Source organism: Melitaea cinxia, chromosome 6, assembly GCF_905220565.1.
Source record: "Melitaea cinxia chromosome 6, ilMelCinx1.1, whole genome shotgun sequence".
Taxonomy (NCBI): Eukaryota; Metazoa; Arthropoda; class Insecta; order Lepidoptera; family Nymphalidae; genus Melitaea; species Melitaea cinxia.
In genome coordinates, this window is record NC_059399.1 from 8,604,937 (window position 1) to 8,623,469 (window position 18,533).

Consider the following 18,533-nt stretch of genomic DNA (forward strand, 5'->3'; position numbering starts at 1 on the left):
GGTATATTAAACGTTAAGTGACTACTAAATGTGGTGAAGGTCACTTGCATCTTGCGTACATAGGTATATTATTTTATCTATTATGAAATCTTCGGAACTGCATTCATGAAAGTGAACGTTTACTATTTAAATATTATATATAATATACCATAGATTTTTCTATTATTTATTGATTTACAAGAAACACGATATTTTTTAAATAAATTGTAGTAATTAAGTTGTAGTAGTTGTGTAGTTGTTGTTGTAATTAGATGTGTTACCCTGTTTTAAAAAGTTTATGATATTGTTGTCTTTCGTTGTTTTTTTTTCACATATTTTTACTTTTTTCTTTTAAATATTTTTTTACTGTTTTAGCACGAGTTTTAATTGATGTACTGTTTTTTTTAATAGTTTTATACTCTTATTGATGAGTTAATTTGTCATAAGATAAATATTTATTGCTAGTATAAGTTTCGAAACGACTGTTTAAAGTGTATTACATGCTGAGTTAGCCTTTAAGTGTGGTGTATAGTGTAAGATATTCTATGTTTAACTATGTACGAATGATAAAAACCTATACAAATAAATAAATAAGTTCTACGTCTAAATTTCAGTGTCGTACCAACGTGTTAAAGATTATAACTACTGTTGTATTGACTAAGAAATTATTTTTTTTCAGAAGAAATATTATATTACGATTCCTAAATGTTAAATTTAATCATTATTTGTCGTCGCGTCCATTCGTTATTTATAATATTGGAGTTATCAGGGAAGTGGACATAAGGTGCCAATCAAAATACCAATTGTACCAATGAATTTGCAATTGGTATTTTGATTGGCACCTTATGTTAAATTTAATATTTTAGGTAAAGTTAGAAGGACGTATAAAGTATTAACATCGCTCTGGTGTAGTGGTGCGTGAACCGTTAGTGCGCTCATATACCGGCGATTGCGGATTCGATTACCGCTCGGGGTGGATATTTGTGTTGGTACAAATATTTCTTTCCGGCCTGGTTGTCTGTCCTTGTGGGTCTCCCCGCTGTGCCTCGAAGAGCACGTTAAGCAGTCGGTTTCGGTTGTTATCATAGACACCTGATAGCGATCGTTACCATACACATAGGAATATATCCGCAAAACCGCAGTAGATTAAGCTCCGCAGGCTTACTCTTGAAACTCAATCCTATTTGAAATTTAGGATTGGGATCGAGAACTTGTCAGTTGATACTCTTGAACACTACACTAGCGCACGATTTGACTCAATTACAGTGGAATTTTATGTAACTAATAGAAATTGGGATTTCTTGATCTTATACATTTTTTGCACTCTTGACAATATTTTGACGTTGACTATCGACTTGGAAATCGTGTTTGAGATCGAATTTACTCATTTCAATAAAGTTAACTTTTTAGTGTTCTACTGTATATCTTAAAGTGTTTTTTATTAAGCTAATGGCGCGACTGGCGCTTATTTTTAACATATTAACTATGTATATTTTTATATTATCAACAATATCACATTCACAGTATTTATTAAAATAGAACTAAATACTTAACAGTTAGCCTTTTATCCTCTTTTAACCTTAGGTAGCAATTTTTAAATATAAATCACAGTATTTACATCTAATCTAATATATAAAATTCTCGTGTCGCGGTGTTTGTAGTTAAACTCCTCCGAAACGGCTTGACCGATTCTCATGAAATTTTTTGTGTATATTGGGTAGGTCTGAGAATCGAACAACATCTATTTTTCATCTCCCTAAATGTTAAGGGTGGTCCACCCCTAAAATTTATTTTATATATTTTGATAATTTATTTTATTTTAATTTTATTATGATTTAGCATCAAAAAATACACACAACCCTAAATTTTCATAATATATATGGCAAAACAACATTTGCTGGGTCAGCTAGTATTTAAATATAAATCACAGTATTAAGGTCTCTAATATCTTTTGTTTTAACTACATTAATAAACTTTTGTCTTCAGTAATTTAAGCTTAACACTGGTAAAATTGCAGAAATTAGTACAGAAGTAAATAAAGAAAGAAGATAAGTTAATTATAAATATAAATTAAGAAATTACGTAATTGAGATAATTTGAAATTTAGAAGTATCAAAATTGCGCCTAGTTGTGAGCTTTTTTTTTAACAACAACACACATTATGCCAGAATATCTTGCGTTTTTATGCTTAAAAAAATCAGTTTTAGGTTTAATGTAAGGAATTACAATATAATAGATAATAATGAATTATTGGAGACACATTATAAATTAAAAAACATAAAATTTCATGTCTTAAATTTTATTTTCTTATTATTTTTATTATAATGGCTACACCGGAAACCGATCGTCCATCCGATTCCAATTTCAATTCAATTGTAAGCTCGATTTGGTCAAGACTACCAAAATATTACAGATTAGAACTGGAACTGTATTGAATTCGTGTTTTTGTGAGATTGGGATTGAATTCAAGAGTAAGCTTACCGATCCTTCTCCTACATGAAGAAAGAAGCCTATGCCCAGCAGTGGGATGTTACCGGTTGAATCGTAATTACTATTAATACTATGGACATAAAAAAATTATTGACCAGATATATTAAAATAGGAAATTGAAAATTTTATAATAAAGTTAACTAAGCAATTAAATAAATTATCATACTTAGGGATTATTTCGAAAATCATTTTCGAAATAATCGTTTTGTAACTTTTCTATTGACACAAAGGAGAATAAAGATTCATCACATCATCGCGACCTTACTGATATTTTATTACCATATTTATTACTCTTCGTTATTTGTATATGTATGTATATATTATGATGTTGTTTTAAGTTAAGCTATTTAATTTGCATTACCAGCTTTCAAGAGATTATTTTTGTTTATTAATTTTTATTATTTTCATACATAACAATAGTTGTGGTCATACTTAATAATAGTAACAAAAATTATGAATCTTTTTAGTGTTAAGACACAACTTATTTTTACAAGATATATATATAATATCTTTCAGTAGGCCCCTGGAAAATCTAAATATTTGAAATATATATTTTAAATTCTCACGTTACGATGTTAGTTACAATACTCCTCCGAAACAGCTAGACCGATTTTTATGAAATTTTGTGTCCATATGGGGTAGGTCTGAGAATCGACTAACATCTATTTTTCATACCCGTAAGTTATAAGGAGGGGGAGATTAAGGGGGCTAATAACATAAGTTTGCGGGGTTAGCTAGTACTACTCCAATATAAAACTTTTCGTTTTACTTTACATTTAGAAATAATTTCATTATGAAAGATTTTTTCATCGAAGTTTACTTTTATGTACAGCATGTTTAATTTTAGTGTATTTAATGCCACTGTTGCGAATGTTGGCAAACTCAAACTAATGTTGTTAGCATATTAAATATTTACATTCCTGTTATATTGACAGTAAGTTGGTAATGAAACGAGCAGAATCGTTGAGAAATTCATAAGTCGAGGTTGATTTGGGTATGACTCGTCTTCAAACACTTGACTCGTCGTAATAATATAGTGAAAGGGATTTTCATTGAGTGAATTTATTTACTTAAAACCATTATAGGTAGTTATTATTATTTACTTATTTGTGTGTAATCGTTATTGTATGTAAATCTAATAAAATACCGACTTTGACTGCCGGATAACAGGTACGTCATTCTTATAATGTTTTTTTTTCCCAAGTTATTGCCAATGCAAAATAACATTGGCTAGCGTCATTATAATTGCCTCAAGCGACATTTTTAAGCATATGTTATACGCAGAAGATATTTACGATTTTTTTTTGAGGAATGTGTATTGTTTTTATATAAATTTAAATTGCATAAATCTGTATAGAATGAATATTCTTCATAAAAGAATAAATATGGTTATATTTCATTGAAATATATATATATATATATATATATATATATATATATATATTTGTTTTGTTATTACATACATAAAAAAACAATAGTAATAATGGATGTTGCTTGTTATACATTTTATGTTGAAAATCTTAATTTAGTTCAGTCAGAGTTAGATATAAAATCAGAATTTTATCATTGAATGGGCTTAGAATTTTTCTAAGGATTGGACAGATTGTCTAAATTTAAGTGCTATAGAAGAGGTAGTACTACATTATTAAAATATTCATACTTATACATTTCTTATCTGATCCGATCTTCGAAAATAGGTATAAGATAATATTTAGAACGAAATGTAGTTTTGCAATATAGAAAGTTTTATGATTCGGGCAAAATAATATACCTATACTAAGCTACTACTCTGCTATTGGTAACCACGTAAAAAATAAAACATAAGAGAACTAATTTGGAGCTTTTTTATATAATAGTCTATTTGCGACGTATATTAATCGCCAAATATAATTGAAAAAAAAGGTATGTACATATAAGTATAAAGACAGCATTGAATATTTTTTTTTTTGAAAATATGCTTTTATTTTATAGCCTTGGAAATAGAATCAAGAGAACCACAACTGAGTTGCTGGTTTATTTAAAATAAAGAGAAATGAGGGATGAAATCATAGACTAAAAACTTTTATTAACGTTTCAGAATCCAATCGTAGGTTTAAATTATTAAAATTTGCGGCAATAACAATTTAGAAAAAGAACGTTTTATAATTTATTTATTTTTAGCGCGTTATTTTATTATTTCATAATCATAAAATGTCAAAATATCGACAATTGTATTCGATAGGTTGTCTGTATGCATCGCCTACGATGTTCATGAACGTTCATCTGTTTATACAAAATATTGATGATGAAAGTCGAAAACCTATTATATATTCGTTTCGAAGATTTTAACAGTATTAAAATGGAGCTTATACCAAAAGCAAATGATTTTCCATTTATTTTATACATCATTACTTTTGATTAATTCCGTTGAATTAATTTGTATATCTAAATTAGTCTATTAGGTTCTTTGACCCTTATTGCTTGAGAGTAAACACACTTTGATTAACATAGTTATTTAACTTGAAATAAATTAAAAATCACGACGTGACTCTGTTGAATTTCAAGCGAAAAAGCCCGCTTTCCGCTCTTAGGTTCGATTGCCACGCCGAGTTTAGTACATTAGTATACATACATGTATTATCAAAAATTGGAAATAAGTCAGCTATAACGAGACCACCTGAAACAGGCATCAACTCAACTACCTTGTCAGTATCTACCCTGTCAGTATGTCAAATATAAAAAAAAGTCTTATTGTCAATTGATTCAACAGGTATGTAGCATTTGGATTTCAATTAATTTATACTAAATATATCATATTAGTGACTATCGGTCTATTTGATCTATTTAAACGGCCTTACTCCTACATCCTTATAGACTAATAAAACCGATAAGTTTGTATCTTCATGTAATACGATCTCGGAAACACATCTTATACATTAATTAAATATTGAAATTTAGCTACAACATAAAAATATGAATTTATAATAATAGAATTTCCTATAACATAAATTCTACATTTAAAAGGCCGCATCCATAGAGCCATTACGTCATTAGTCGAACCGACTCGCGGCTTGTCAGAGGTGAGCCGGTCGCATCCTCAACCTTTAAACTATTCTAATCTCATACTCTTATGCCGTTACCACATGTCTAATTCACTTTGTTCATGTTGAACCGGATCAAATTGATAGTATCGACCAAACATAAGAAGTTACATAAATAGAAGTGATTCATACACATTCTCATCAGTCCATTTTATTAATTTATTTTACTTCTCTATCCTGTTTAGAAGTGACTTAATGTATTAGTTTACAATTATAGTAAAGTTAAAAAATATACTGTTTTTATATGTATATATATTCCTATATACCGATTATAATAAAACGATTTAAAAATTCCCTGTTGTTTACTTACCAATGGAGAAATATATATTGGATGAGTTGTTATTGATATCACTACTTTATTGAGGAACTAATTTTACCCTAATTACTCATAACTTTAGTTTTTAACTTGTTAAAAATACTCCTTTTGATTATGAGTTCAAATTTATTTTTTTGAGTAATAGAGCTTTTAAACTTTTTTTTCGATAAAGTTGACATTTGAAAATTATATAGCTATTTTTTAACAAACCAACTAACTCCTCCTTCTTTGAAGTCGGTTAAAAGGTGGCGGTTATTCTAAATTAATATTTTTTTAGTAAATATCAGGTGATATCTTAGCAAACAGCAAATCGGTTTGAATAATTCTTTTCTTAATAAATTTTCCCCACCGAATCGCTCTCATTTAAGCAAATAAATTGAGTTAAATTTTTAAAACTAAACGAGAAGTTTCTTAATAGATAAGAGGTTTAGTCGCCGTTCGGGATTTTTGTAATCGAAGAAAGGAATTATAAATTTTAAACAGAGTTACATTGAAACGACCTAATTTAAATTCAGTTACACTTGACATCATAAAAACTATTGTAAAGATATTTTTTATTTTTTTAATAATAAAGATATTTTTTTTTAATAAAAAAAAAACTTAACACGTATAAAAACTTTTTATCAATCACGAAATTTGTTGCGTTTACCGCATATTTATACGACTACTGTAACTTTTAAGATCGTTATCGTAAATACCCTGCTACGTAAAGCCCATAACGGCATCTTAATTGCGATGTTTTTAGCAAGATAGTCCATTGTCAAGATCAGTTATGCAAAATTATATTTTCGTGCCGCCCACCGAATCCATTTTTTTGACGCTATGATTGACAGTACAATGAATACTGGCTTTTTAGACAGCTAAAGGCTCGTCCATATGTCCATTGAAAGATACCAGACGATGTCAATGTCCTGTTATGTTCGTCACTTTTACATCACCGATGTTCATAACAGGTTGCAATATTATTAAGGGCACAATAAGTGAAATTTTATGTTGCACAATTTAACTTCCAAGTTATTAAAAATTCTTATGCCCTTAATATCTTGAGTAGTTGACTTACTTGAGATAATTAAGTTCTTAACTGACGAAAAATACGATATTTAACTATCAATTTTAAACACGTTCTTCACTACTGTTAATATGTAAAAGTAAGGGAGTTTAAAATATTTTATAATATTATTTAAAATATTACAGACACAAAGTTAGTTTTATGTTAGTACTACCCTAAACAGGTCCTATGCATATAGAGGAAAGAAAAAATAATGTATAATATAATGTAACTATATAACTATTTACTACAATTGTCATGTAATACCTACTATTATACGACTTATATTATTAGCTTTTTTAACTAACGTTTTAATTCTATCCACCTAATTTAAATATTTTTTCGAATTAGTACTACTTTATCACTGAATTCGTAATTATATTTATTTGTTTTAATCACTACTATTCCGCAGTTTTATAAAAAACTGAGTGACATACATGCGTATGAGCTTATAGAAAACTATAATTTAAATTAAAAAGAAAAAAAACTTTTTAAGTACAGGTATTTAAATAAAATATTTATTTACAGTGGTAAATTTAAGAATAAAGCAACTCCTAGGCATTAATATATGTATATCTAACACTAATGTCTACGACTTTTTTATCGCTAAAATATTCTACTTCTAGCAGTGAAAAATTTATATATTGTTAAGAATATCGCTCCTATGAGTCAACAATCAAGACCACTATTAAAAAATATTTGAAAATTATGTTGAATTTCGACATTTAAAATTGTCTACCTGAACTCCATGTCACACCGAAGGCTCTCCAGTAACCGACAAAAATATTTTGTCATCATTTGTTTAGTTTAACGAATAATAGCTATTATTGCTACAAGAAAAAAGTATCTTTTTTGTTTATTCTAGTTGTTAAAAGGTCAGTTTTATATGAATTATATTTCATATTTTTGTTTACGACTACTAATACTAACTACAAGACTAGAGAGAAGAGAATAGTGTTAGATTGTATAATTGTATATGTAAATATTTGTAATTAAATTTTATTTATTTTTAGTTGCAAATATTATAAGGTCAATGACACGCGTGGGATGTGATATTGATATTTTTGACTATCAAAGGTTTTTTATTGTAACGATGAACCGAAAATAGTTCTGGTCAAGTTTATTCAACTTTTAATACCTATTTATAAAAAATAAAAATATACATTGCATCTATACATTATACATAAATACTAACCCATATAATACAGCAAATTAGTAAAAAATAAAAACGATATCAAACCTTTTTACTGAGGCAGGATTAAGTTTAGACAGCTAATCTTTTTACAGATAATAAAAGTTTGTGATACAACTCATAGGAATACAGCAATAATCTAAATAGAATCAACCTAATTAATGTGTATCTAAAGTGCAAACAAAACGTGAACCAATCTAACTGGTAAGTCTAGTTTTATTGCAATACTAGCGACTTATTTTTTAATATGTTTTTTAAATAATTAGAGGAAGTCTTAAGAATGTTATGATTTAGTGTTAAAGTTTAGTTTACGAAATTCGACACGATAAACTTATGAACTTTTTAGTATTTAAAAAATTTAAATTAATTTGTAATCTAATTTGAATGACATACTTACCATTTTGACGTAATTCGTGTATTTATGTTAAAGAAATTTAATATTTTTGTTTGAAGGGTTCTTTTTGCTTTCTTTACCGTTGTATAGTTATGTGTCTTAAATTGTAAAAACCTACAAATTTCATCAAAGTGATTCTTAACCATTACAATCTTATACAATAAGACAACAAAAGTAATGCTGTACAAAAATTGTATTGTTAGAAAAGGTGTAATCAAAGTTAAAAAAAAATTAACTAACCCTTGTTCCACCTGCATTTAATGAAATAATTTTGAAGTTTTTCTGAGTAAAACTTTTCACAGATTAATTTTTTAAACTTTTCGTATAAAATTCACCGTATTAGAAATTGTAACAAAGCAATTTGAATAACAAATTAACTTGCAAGTTACTATGAAGACGCGTAGCTAAGGAAACGTTTGCTTTATTGTTACCGATAAATTTATTAAAGGCTTTCGTTAAAGGGTTTAATTATTAAGCGTTTGTGTCAAAGGAATTATTTAGTAGTATGGCTCGTGTTACTAAGATACTAATAATAACGTAATATTAGATAACGACTACATTCAGGAACTGCTAAATGAATTTCCTTATAATTTAAAGAAGTAAGTAGTAGTTATTATTTAAAACGCTTCAGCCTGTAATATCCCACTGCTGGGCATAGGCCTCTTTCTCCATGTATGAGAAGGATCTGAGCTTAATCCACCAAGCTGTTCTAATGCGGGTTGGCGGATATATTCCCTATTATGAGTAATGATCGCTATTCCGGTGTATATGAAAACAATCAGCACCAACGGCTTAACGTGCTCTCCGAGGCACGGTGAGGAGACCCATAAGGACTACGACACACCGAGACTACGACAAACATCTGTATGGCCAATATAAATGTTTGTCATGTGCGAGGGTTGAACCCACAACCGCCAGGGCAACAGCCAAAAACCCGTGCTGTGACCGTTGCGCCAACGCGTTGTTAAAGTAGTTATTATTTATGATACTATTGTTCATATTTATATATAGACTAGATTTGTTACATTTATATGCTAGTGATAAGCTAAGTATGGACTTTAAGGCAAGCTTTCAAGCAGCATATATGTCTAAGCTTATAATGCAGAGTAACTGTTGCGTTTCTTGCCTATTCTTATCAGGAGACTATAAACTTCAAATGGGTGGTAGTGGAAGTGTAACTTTACGCCAGCTATGATTAATTTTTTAGTTAGTAGTTAATTATTACAGAAAGTTATTTTTCATAATTATTATCGTCAACATCGATAGGAGTTATAATACATTTGTTACAATACTTACGGAACCCTATCTTGATAATTGTTACAAAATGGTACTAGAATGTGTATGTGTAATGTGTATATAAATAATATGTATATAAATAAGAATATAATGTGTAATAAATATAATGTGTATATACATAAATAAGAATGTCTAAAGCGAAAAAACTTCAAAAGTGTTAAGCGTTCTGATGTCTTCTTAAATGTTGTGTGATGTTTAAGCCGGTTTTGATTTATGTAAAAAGTATCACTTTTGTACATCGTGATATAAAATATGCTTTTTATACCGCGCGTAATGTTAGTTTTTGTTTGTGAAAATGTAAAAAGTTTCAATTCTCTCGGGCAATTTTTTTGTCCTTTTAAGTTTACAGTTTAAATTTTAAAATTTTTGACACCTTTTGACAAGGATATTGTTACAAAATAATTTATGTAAATTATTTAAGTGTCAAGCCTAATTATTTAATTTAGTAAAAAAAATTCCTGAACAAAATACGAATTTTATACAGAAAATTGCGTGATATTGTTTCATGGAATAAAAAAAGCAGTTGTTTGTTTATTTTATGAAAAAACAGCGAAGTCAGTACGGTGCAGCATAGCTAATATCTTGAGAAAAGGTCAAGGTCTCCATAGAAGTTACCGCACCTTGTAATTCGGTAATAAATTATATGAAATGACAAAACAAAATGTTCATAACCAACTTTAAAATTGTTTTTTTTTTTCTGAAATATTTGTACTATATGTAAAAATTTAAAACTGACTAAGGGTTTGAAAAGCTTGACTTACAAAAGTTTAAGTTATTTAATTCTTTAATCAGTTTGCTACATTTCAAACATATTAGATTAAAATATTGTTTATTAAAAATATTATAAAGACCAATTACCTATCAATTAGAACATACATATAATAAATAATATTAAATTACTAAACTCACCAAGAGGTAAAATAATATTCCCGGCGCCATGGCACGGGAGATGTTGTTCCGGCCTCAGCACTGACGTGCTCCAATTATACAACACAAAGCAAAGATTCTATAGAGCCGCCTAAGCTCTGTTCGTGCTAAAAATCGCTAACATGCCCCGCGCACAGCGGACGGCTTTTAAAACTAAATTGTGCAAACTCGAAGATGCGCCTCTTATATTACCTCTTACGTTAACGCCGAATACCGCAACGTATTTGGCATATAGGTGTTTTTCCATGTGTGGGTATATTTTGGTGACCAAGCTTAGCAGGTGTGTGTGATGTGACAACGAGTATCTATGTATGTATGAATCATGGTATCAGTATCCTTTTAACATAATTTTTCTTGCAAGCTTAAAATGTCAGTCAGTAAATTTTTTGTCAGTTATTTTGAAATATTGACCAGTATTATTAAGTTAATTATTTTCTTATTAAGTTAGTCAATGCGATTCTAATTAATTTGTTTTGTATATAAAATAACTTATTGTCATTATTTTAATTCAAACAAATGTAAGCATATTTGTGTCACTATAAACTCGACGATTTTAATAGGAAACAGTAAATATAGACACATACACGACAATAAACGACCAATTCTTATATATATATATATATATACATATATATATATATATATATATATATTAATATATATATATATATATATATATATATATATATATATATATAATCCGCATCTCGGAAATGGCTCCAACGATTTTTATGAAATTTAGTATGCAGGGGATGTCGGGGCAGATAAATAAATCTAGCTAGGATTCATTTTTAGAATATCCCAGTTTTTAGATAATGAAAAAATGGCTACAATATCGTTAGAATACGAAGGTAAATTTCGCACTTGTCAATAAAGTTGTTATAGCTCAGGCGGGAAATCGGCCGGTCGCGATCGACCGAAAAGACCACCACCTCGAATTTTCAGATCGATTATTACTTTTTTTTTCTAATTGCACTCGTTATTTTTTATTTCAATAGCTATTATTATTTGTTTATTATTATGTCGGTAAAATTGAAAAATATTATTCACACGCTTCAGCCTGTAATATCTCACTACTGGCTATAGGCCTCTTGCCCCATGTAGGAAAAGGATCACAGCTTAATCCACCACGCTGCTCCAATGCGGGTTGGCGGATATATTCCCTCCTGTGAGTAACAATCGCTATCAGGTCTACATGATAACAACCGGGACCGACGGCTTAACCACGGCAAAACACCTATATGGCCAATATAAATGTTTGTCATGTGCGGGGACCGAACCCGCAACCGCCAGCGCAACAGGTACTACAATCCATACCTGTGAAAGTTGCGCCAACGTGGCGTCATATTATTCATCTTTTATCATTATTATTTTTTAATTATTTTTTATTCTTAATTTTTTTATTTATTTATATTTTTTATTACTGTAGGTAAAAAAATATTATTCATATTTTATAAATATGTAATTCGTATTTAAATATGATTTCCAAAAAACACGATTTACTAAAAGTACCGAGCTAAGCTCGGTCACCCGGGTGCTATAAACTAAAGTTTGTAAAAGTTTTTTAATTATCAGAGGTTTTATCAAAATTAAGAAATAAGTATTTAATAAGATTACCTTTATTGTACGTCCAGTGCATTATCTTAAGCTGTTACTTCCTTTTAACATATATATATCAGTTTGAACCTTGGAGAATCAACAAACTTCTATCAAAGTTTCGTGTTTTGTAATGATAGCAAAAGGCGTGTATATTATCATAACTAAAATTATTGAAAAAAGCGTAATTATTCATTGCTAATTTAAGAATAACTAAGAAAATATTTGAAATAATTTAAATAACAATTTTTTGTTTTTGATTTTAATATTTAATTGGTTTCATTGTAAGTATTTGTCGCGCCAAAGACGCTGCTGCCCGTCTTCGGCCTATGTATTTCAAAGCCAGCAGTTGGATGGTTATCCCGCCACCGGTCGGCTTTTTAAGTTCCAAGGTGGTAGCGGAACTGTGTTATCCCTTAGTCGCCTCTTACGACACCCACGGGAAGAGAGGGGGTGGCCATATTCTTTAGTACCGTAGCCACACAGTACAGTAAGCTAGTACTGCGGTCACCAACCCGCCTGCCCAGCGTGGTGACTATGGGCAAAACACATGAGTTCACGTTATTTTTGGCGTAAACTTATGGAGGCCTGTGTCCAGCAGTGGACTGTATAGGCTGTAATGATGATGATGATTGTAAGTATATATTTCTAATATTTGTTATGTTTTGATTTTAGCAGGTTTAGTATACTTTCTTTTTATTACAAATTGATATTAGTGTCTTTTTGTATTAAATGTGTGTTAATGTACTTTTATAGTTTTGGGTTAATAGCGCCATAGTCAAAACAGCAAAATTTTTTATGACAGTAAAAAAATGTTCTTTCTATATTCCGTGATCATTTTTTTAATTTTTCATAATAAGGAAATATTTAAAAATAAAAGCAATAAAAATATATCAAAATTTTATCTAAAAGTGGGAAATATTAATAAAGCTTATAAATTAATCATAAACTATTGAGGTGAGGCACAACAGGATCTATCTTGTTCAAAATCTGGAATAGCCCGACTGGGGAAAAGGTCCTGGGTAGTTTAAGAGGTTGGGGCGAACAATGCGTCCTAATGCTCGGGTGTAGCAGCCGTTCATAAGCTAAGGTATCCGCTCAGGCGAACCGTACACTTGCTTGCCACCTAATTAATAATTATAATTACATTTCTTTTAATTTAAATCCAGCAATACACACGAGTAACGTACATATTTGGCCCCTCATCAATTCGTAAAAACACTAACACAATTTTTAGCCTTGCAGTGGCTTATTAAATTATCTATACTAATATTATAAAACTGAAGAGTTTATTTGTTTGTTTACTTCAACGCGCTAATCTCAAGACTACTGGTTGAATTTAAAAAATTCTTTCAGTTTTAGATAATCAATTTATCGAGGAAGGCCATAGGCTATATAATATTTTAGTACATCTTTTTTCTTAAATTAACGTGGGTAAACCTCGGGACACATCTAGTATTAGTATATTAAGCCATTTGATAAATGTTATTTATGTTATTGTTTAGGTATAAAAAATGTTAAATCAAGTAGAATAAACTGACAATGATTAGGTAACAAGTATCTACTATTTTATATGCACAAAGTTCATCATTGGATTAGCACCATATTTCTACCGGATCATCTCAATAGTAATAAATACAATTGAAAAAAATACGCTGATTGGACTAGGATTCTTGAAGAAGTCATTGTCATATGAAGTCATAAATTAAGTACATTTACGCATGAGTTCATTACCCTATTATTTCAGATCAGATGTAACCCAAGGGTTCAATAACAAAAAGGTAAAAACGCTAGCCTTATCGAGCTTTAATGGTCTTTGAAACTTACGTCTGTAAGACGACGTAAGGTCATTGAAATTATATATAGTAAATTCAACATCCACATATGAAAAACTAGTAAGAATGGTAAGTAGTGAACAACGATGCGTAACTTTTGTAAATTATGAAATGTTTTGTCAATCGTTTCGCTGTAATCAGGAAAATTTTGACACAACATTGTTGTACAATAATTAGATTAGAAAAATCGTCCGAAGTACGAAGTGAATCTTCTATATTTCTAAGGTAATACACATTTTTACTTGAAATAGATAAATGAAAGATAGTCCATGTGCTTTTCAGGCTCCTTAGTATGTCTAATTTCACCGATAACACAATGGTTGTGAAAGTGGAACAAACAAACAAGGTCGCTTTCTGACTTACGATATTGGTAAGGTACTAAGGATTTGATAGTTTAGGCGTGATTGTCATAGATATGCAGTGTTAAATATTGTAAGACTGTACGGAATACTTTGTACGAGTTCTTCTCGCACTTGACTCCATTTAATTTTACAAGTCAAACTAAGAAATTTAAAATTGTAAATGAAATTGTTATTCAAATATTCATTCGCATTAACATAACGCTGAACATTACACTTTGGTTGTTTGTTAATTATGATGATGGCTCATATTTTACAAATGAATTAATTGAACTGTCATGTCATGTCAAAATCATCTAATCATTTGATATATTTTTGCGTATTAGGACGTTAAAGTGCTGATAATGTGTGCATAATTTGCTAGCAGTTTTTAACCGACTTCCAAAAAAGGAGGAGGTTCTCAATTCGAATGTATTTTTTTTAGGTATGTTACTTCAGAACTTTTGACTGGGTGGAGCGATTTTGACAAATTTTCTTTTAATCGAAAGGTGCTGTGTGTTATTTGGTCCCATTTAAATTTATTTGAGATCTAACAACTACTTTTCGAGTTATATCTAATAATGCGTTTTTACTTGGCGCTTTTTTCGTCGACCTACATTGTATTATATCGCATAACTTTCTACTAGATCTACCGATTTTGATAATTCTTTTTTTGTCGGAAAGGAGATATTTCTAGTTTGGTACCATGACCAGGAAACCAGGATCTGATGATGGGATCTCAGAGAAATCGAGGGAAATTCTCGAAAATCCGCAACAACTTTTTACTGGGTGTACCGATTTTGATAATTTTTAATTTAATCGAAAGCTGAAGTTTATCATGTCGTCACATAAATTTTACCGAGTTCTGATTACTACTTTTTGAGTAATCTTTGATAACGCGTAGTTACTTGACTATTTTTTCGTCGATCTACGTTGCATTACTCGTCGATGTAATTGAAGTCGGTTTTTTTTCGTTTGCGAGCAAACACCATTATTTCTTATTGTTTTTTTGTCTGTAGATGTGAGTACGTGCGTATGTTTTTACACGTTACGGTTTTCGATTTCTCGCAGTTTCAGATTCAGATTGATTAATCATAGTTAGTACTTAGTTTCGTATTTGTCACGTGATTCTTATTTTCTACGCAAATACTTCCGATACACCTAAATACGATAATAGCGTAAAGCTTACTTTGGTCTTATTTAAATTTTCACAATATTTATTTATGAATAACTTTTGAGTGGATTGTGATATTTTTTTAACCAAAGTAATAGCATTCATATAGTAATAAAAGATATGTTATAGCAATAAATTTTTACTTTTCTCGCAATAAGTTAATTGGATCGGCTCTTACAATATTTGACGCTTGACTTAATCATTCAATTTATAAAATTGATCGTTATACTTTTCAAAGCAGGGTGTTTGAACTCCATTGATTGCACAAAGGAAGTGAAATAAGACATTATAAGACTAAAATATATATCCATAAATTTACTTAGATGGCTTTATTTAGAAGAATAAATTAATGGGTTTCACGACGCATTTAAAAATTACCTTTATAGCATGTACGGCGTACACAATATTTATTTGGTAGTTTTGTCATTAAACTAGTTTGATTAAAACTTACTTTAAGCTATTTAGTTAGAAATAAATAGTCACACGTTTCAGCGGCTTTTAGAAAATCTTTCACAAGACATGTTTCTCGGTCACTACTATTTCAACTTGCTTGTCCATTCAGGTATGTCTATGATAACTTTGGGGAACAAGGCTTACCTCAGCATCAAAAAACCTCGTTTTAGTTCAAATTGTTAAAAAAAAATCTTGTAATACCTAATTTATATTTCACTGGTAGATTAAAACATTTTAATCGTAGACTAGACTAGTTTAATAATGCATGTATTCAAAATTTGTTCCAAATGGGAAGATTCACATAATTCTATTTCATCATAGAGCACAAAATGAATTATTATAAACACAGAATCAATTTAATATATGAAAAATTCAGCAGTAGATATTTGTCCATTTAGACCCGACTAGCACTCTAATCCGGGACCATCTACTTTAAATTTATGTGACCCATCTCTAGTAGCCATCATAGTTACTTCACGTCCAGATTTAAACAAAATTTTAGAAAAGGAATAGCTAACACAAGTTATACCATAATTTAAAATAACCAACTCATGTTGCTTACTACTTTTTAAATTGTATTTACGCTAGAGGTGCTCACAAGATTTTTACTCTAGAATAATTAGACCTCACTTTGTGCCTAACGTTTTAAGAACCTGTTTTAATTTTTTGTTATTTTAAATAAATTAATGTCATTAAAATTGTTAAGACATGTATGACAGAAATGTCTATCTAATATATAAAATTCTCGTGTCATGGTGGTAAACATTGAACTCCTCCGAAACGGCTCGACCGATTTTAATAAAATTTTGTGGGTATATCGGGTAGGTCTGAGAATCGGCCAACATCTATTTTTCATCCCCTTGAGTTATAAAGGGGGGGGGGGGGGGAGGAAGTTACTAACATATATGGCAAAACAACGTTTGCGGGGTCAGCTAGTCTAATATATAAAATTCTCGTGTCGCGGTGTTTGTAGTTAAACTCCCTCGAAACGGCTTGACCGATTGTCATGAAATTTTGTGTGCATATTGGGTAAGTCTGAGAATCGAAAAACATCTATTTTTCATCCCCCGAAATGGTAAGGGTAGTCCACCCCTACATTTTTTTTTAATTTGTAGATAAATTATTTATTTTTTATTTTATTATGATTTGGCGTTAAAAAATACATACAACCCTAAATTTTCACCCTTCTACCACCAACCCCTATTTTTAAATAGCTTTTAGCGGCAAGACAACGTTTACCGGGTCAGCTAGTATATATATAAAATTCGTGTCATGATGTACATAATTATGTTCTCGATAAACTCTGAAACTACTGAACAAATTTAAATCAATTTTTGTAAGCATCTGTAATTTGGTCCAACTTAGGAGACAGGGGAGACGTTTTATCCCAATTGGTAGTGGTAGGTGGCATTGCTATCGGTATGTAAGCAATCAAATTTGGTAGCTTTTCAGGGCAGGACAACGCCTGCCAGGTCCGCTAGTTTTATTATAAATATAAAAGAAAATTCATACATACGAATCCCTACAATAATAAAATAAATGTTATTCATTTTAGTAATTTAACAGTTCATCATCTATGGGAATACATAATATATCTATCTATGTTTTGTTGTGTATGTTTACTTTTTTACAGTAATAAATAAAACTTAACCGATAATTTTAATTGGGGATTAATAATTAGCAACGACTTTTGAAGAATATAGGTAGCCGTTATTTTGATTAAGCACACCCTAATTATTCAGTTCATTAAAAAATATATTTAAAAGTACATTATCTACTTAAAAAGAGGTAAGATTATGCTTGACATGGGTGTCGGAATGAATAAAATACGAAGTAATAAATTACTGTGTTTTAACAAGTATTACCATAAATCCGGTTAAATTACATTTATTTCTGTAGAGTAAATAAAAAATATTTACAATATGTAGACATAAATGAGTTGCAACTAAAATAATAATAAATATACTGAAAACTGGTACATTTTATTTTATTTTAGGCTTTTGGTTGGTTTAGTATATATAAGCATATTTACTTAAAAATTTTGTTTATGAGCCTTTTTATTACGTATCTTGTATGTATGTATGTATGTATGTTTGTATGTAATATTCTTTGGCATGGCATGAAACTGAAGGATAAGTCAAATCATTCTCTCTTTGTGCATGTCTCCGACTGCATGTTATGTACGACGTTGCATAAAGTTTCGAAGGACTACCGTATTAATTACCGTACTAATTTGCATGGTGGGCGTAACCATATGAAGGGATAGATTTTTTTTTCAAACCAATAGGTTAGGGAATTTATTCCAAATAATTGTCTAATTTTGTGTCAGTATAACGAGAAGAATCAAGAAAAAATAATCATTGGGATGAATCCTCTTTATAGCATACTTACTGACCCCGCAAAAACGTTGTTTTG

General features: G+C 29.9%; 1 protein-coding gene across 1 annotated transcript in view; it reads right to left on the bottom strand.

Moving 5' to 3' along the window:
• Nucleotides 1–10,877, bottom strand: part of LOC123654556 (collagen alpha-5(IV) chain-like) — a 37,889-nt gene extending 27,012 nt beyond the window's left edge. The window contains exon 1 of the mRNA XM_045590454.1: nucleotides 10,705–10,877. Within this exon, the coding sequence (XP_045446410.1) occupies nucleotides 10,705–10,734 (30 nt within the window). The 5' untranslated portion in view covers nucleotides 10,735–10,877. The remainder of the gene's footprint in view (nucleotides 1–10,704) is intronic.
• Between the last annotated feature and the right edge of the window lie 7,656 nt (nucleotides 10,878–18,533).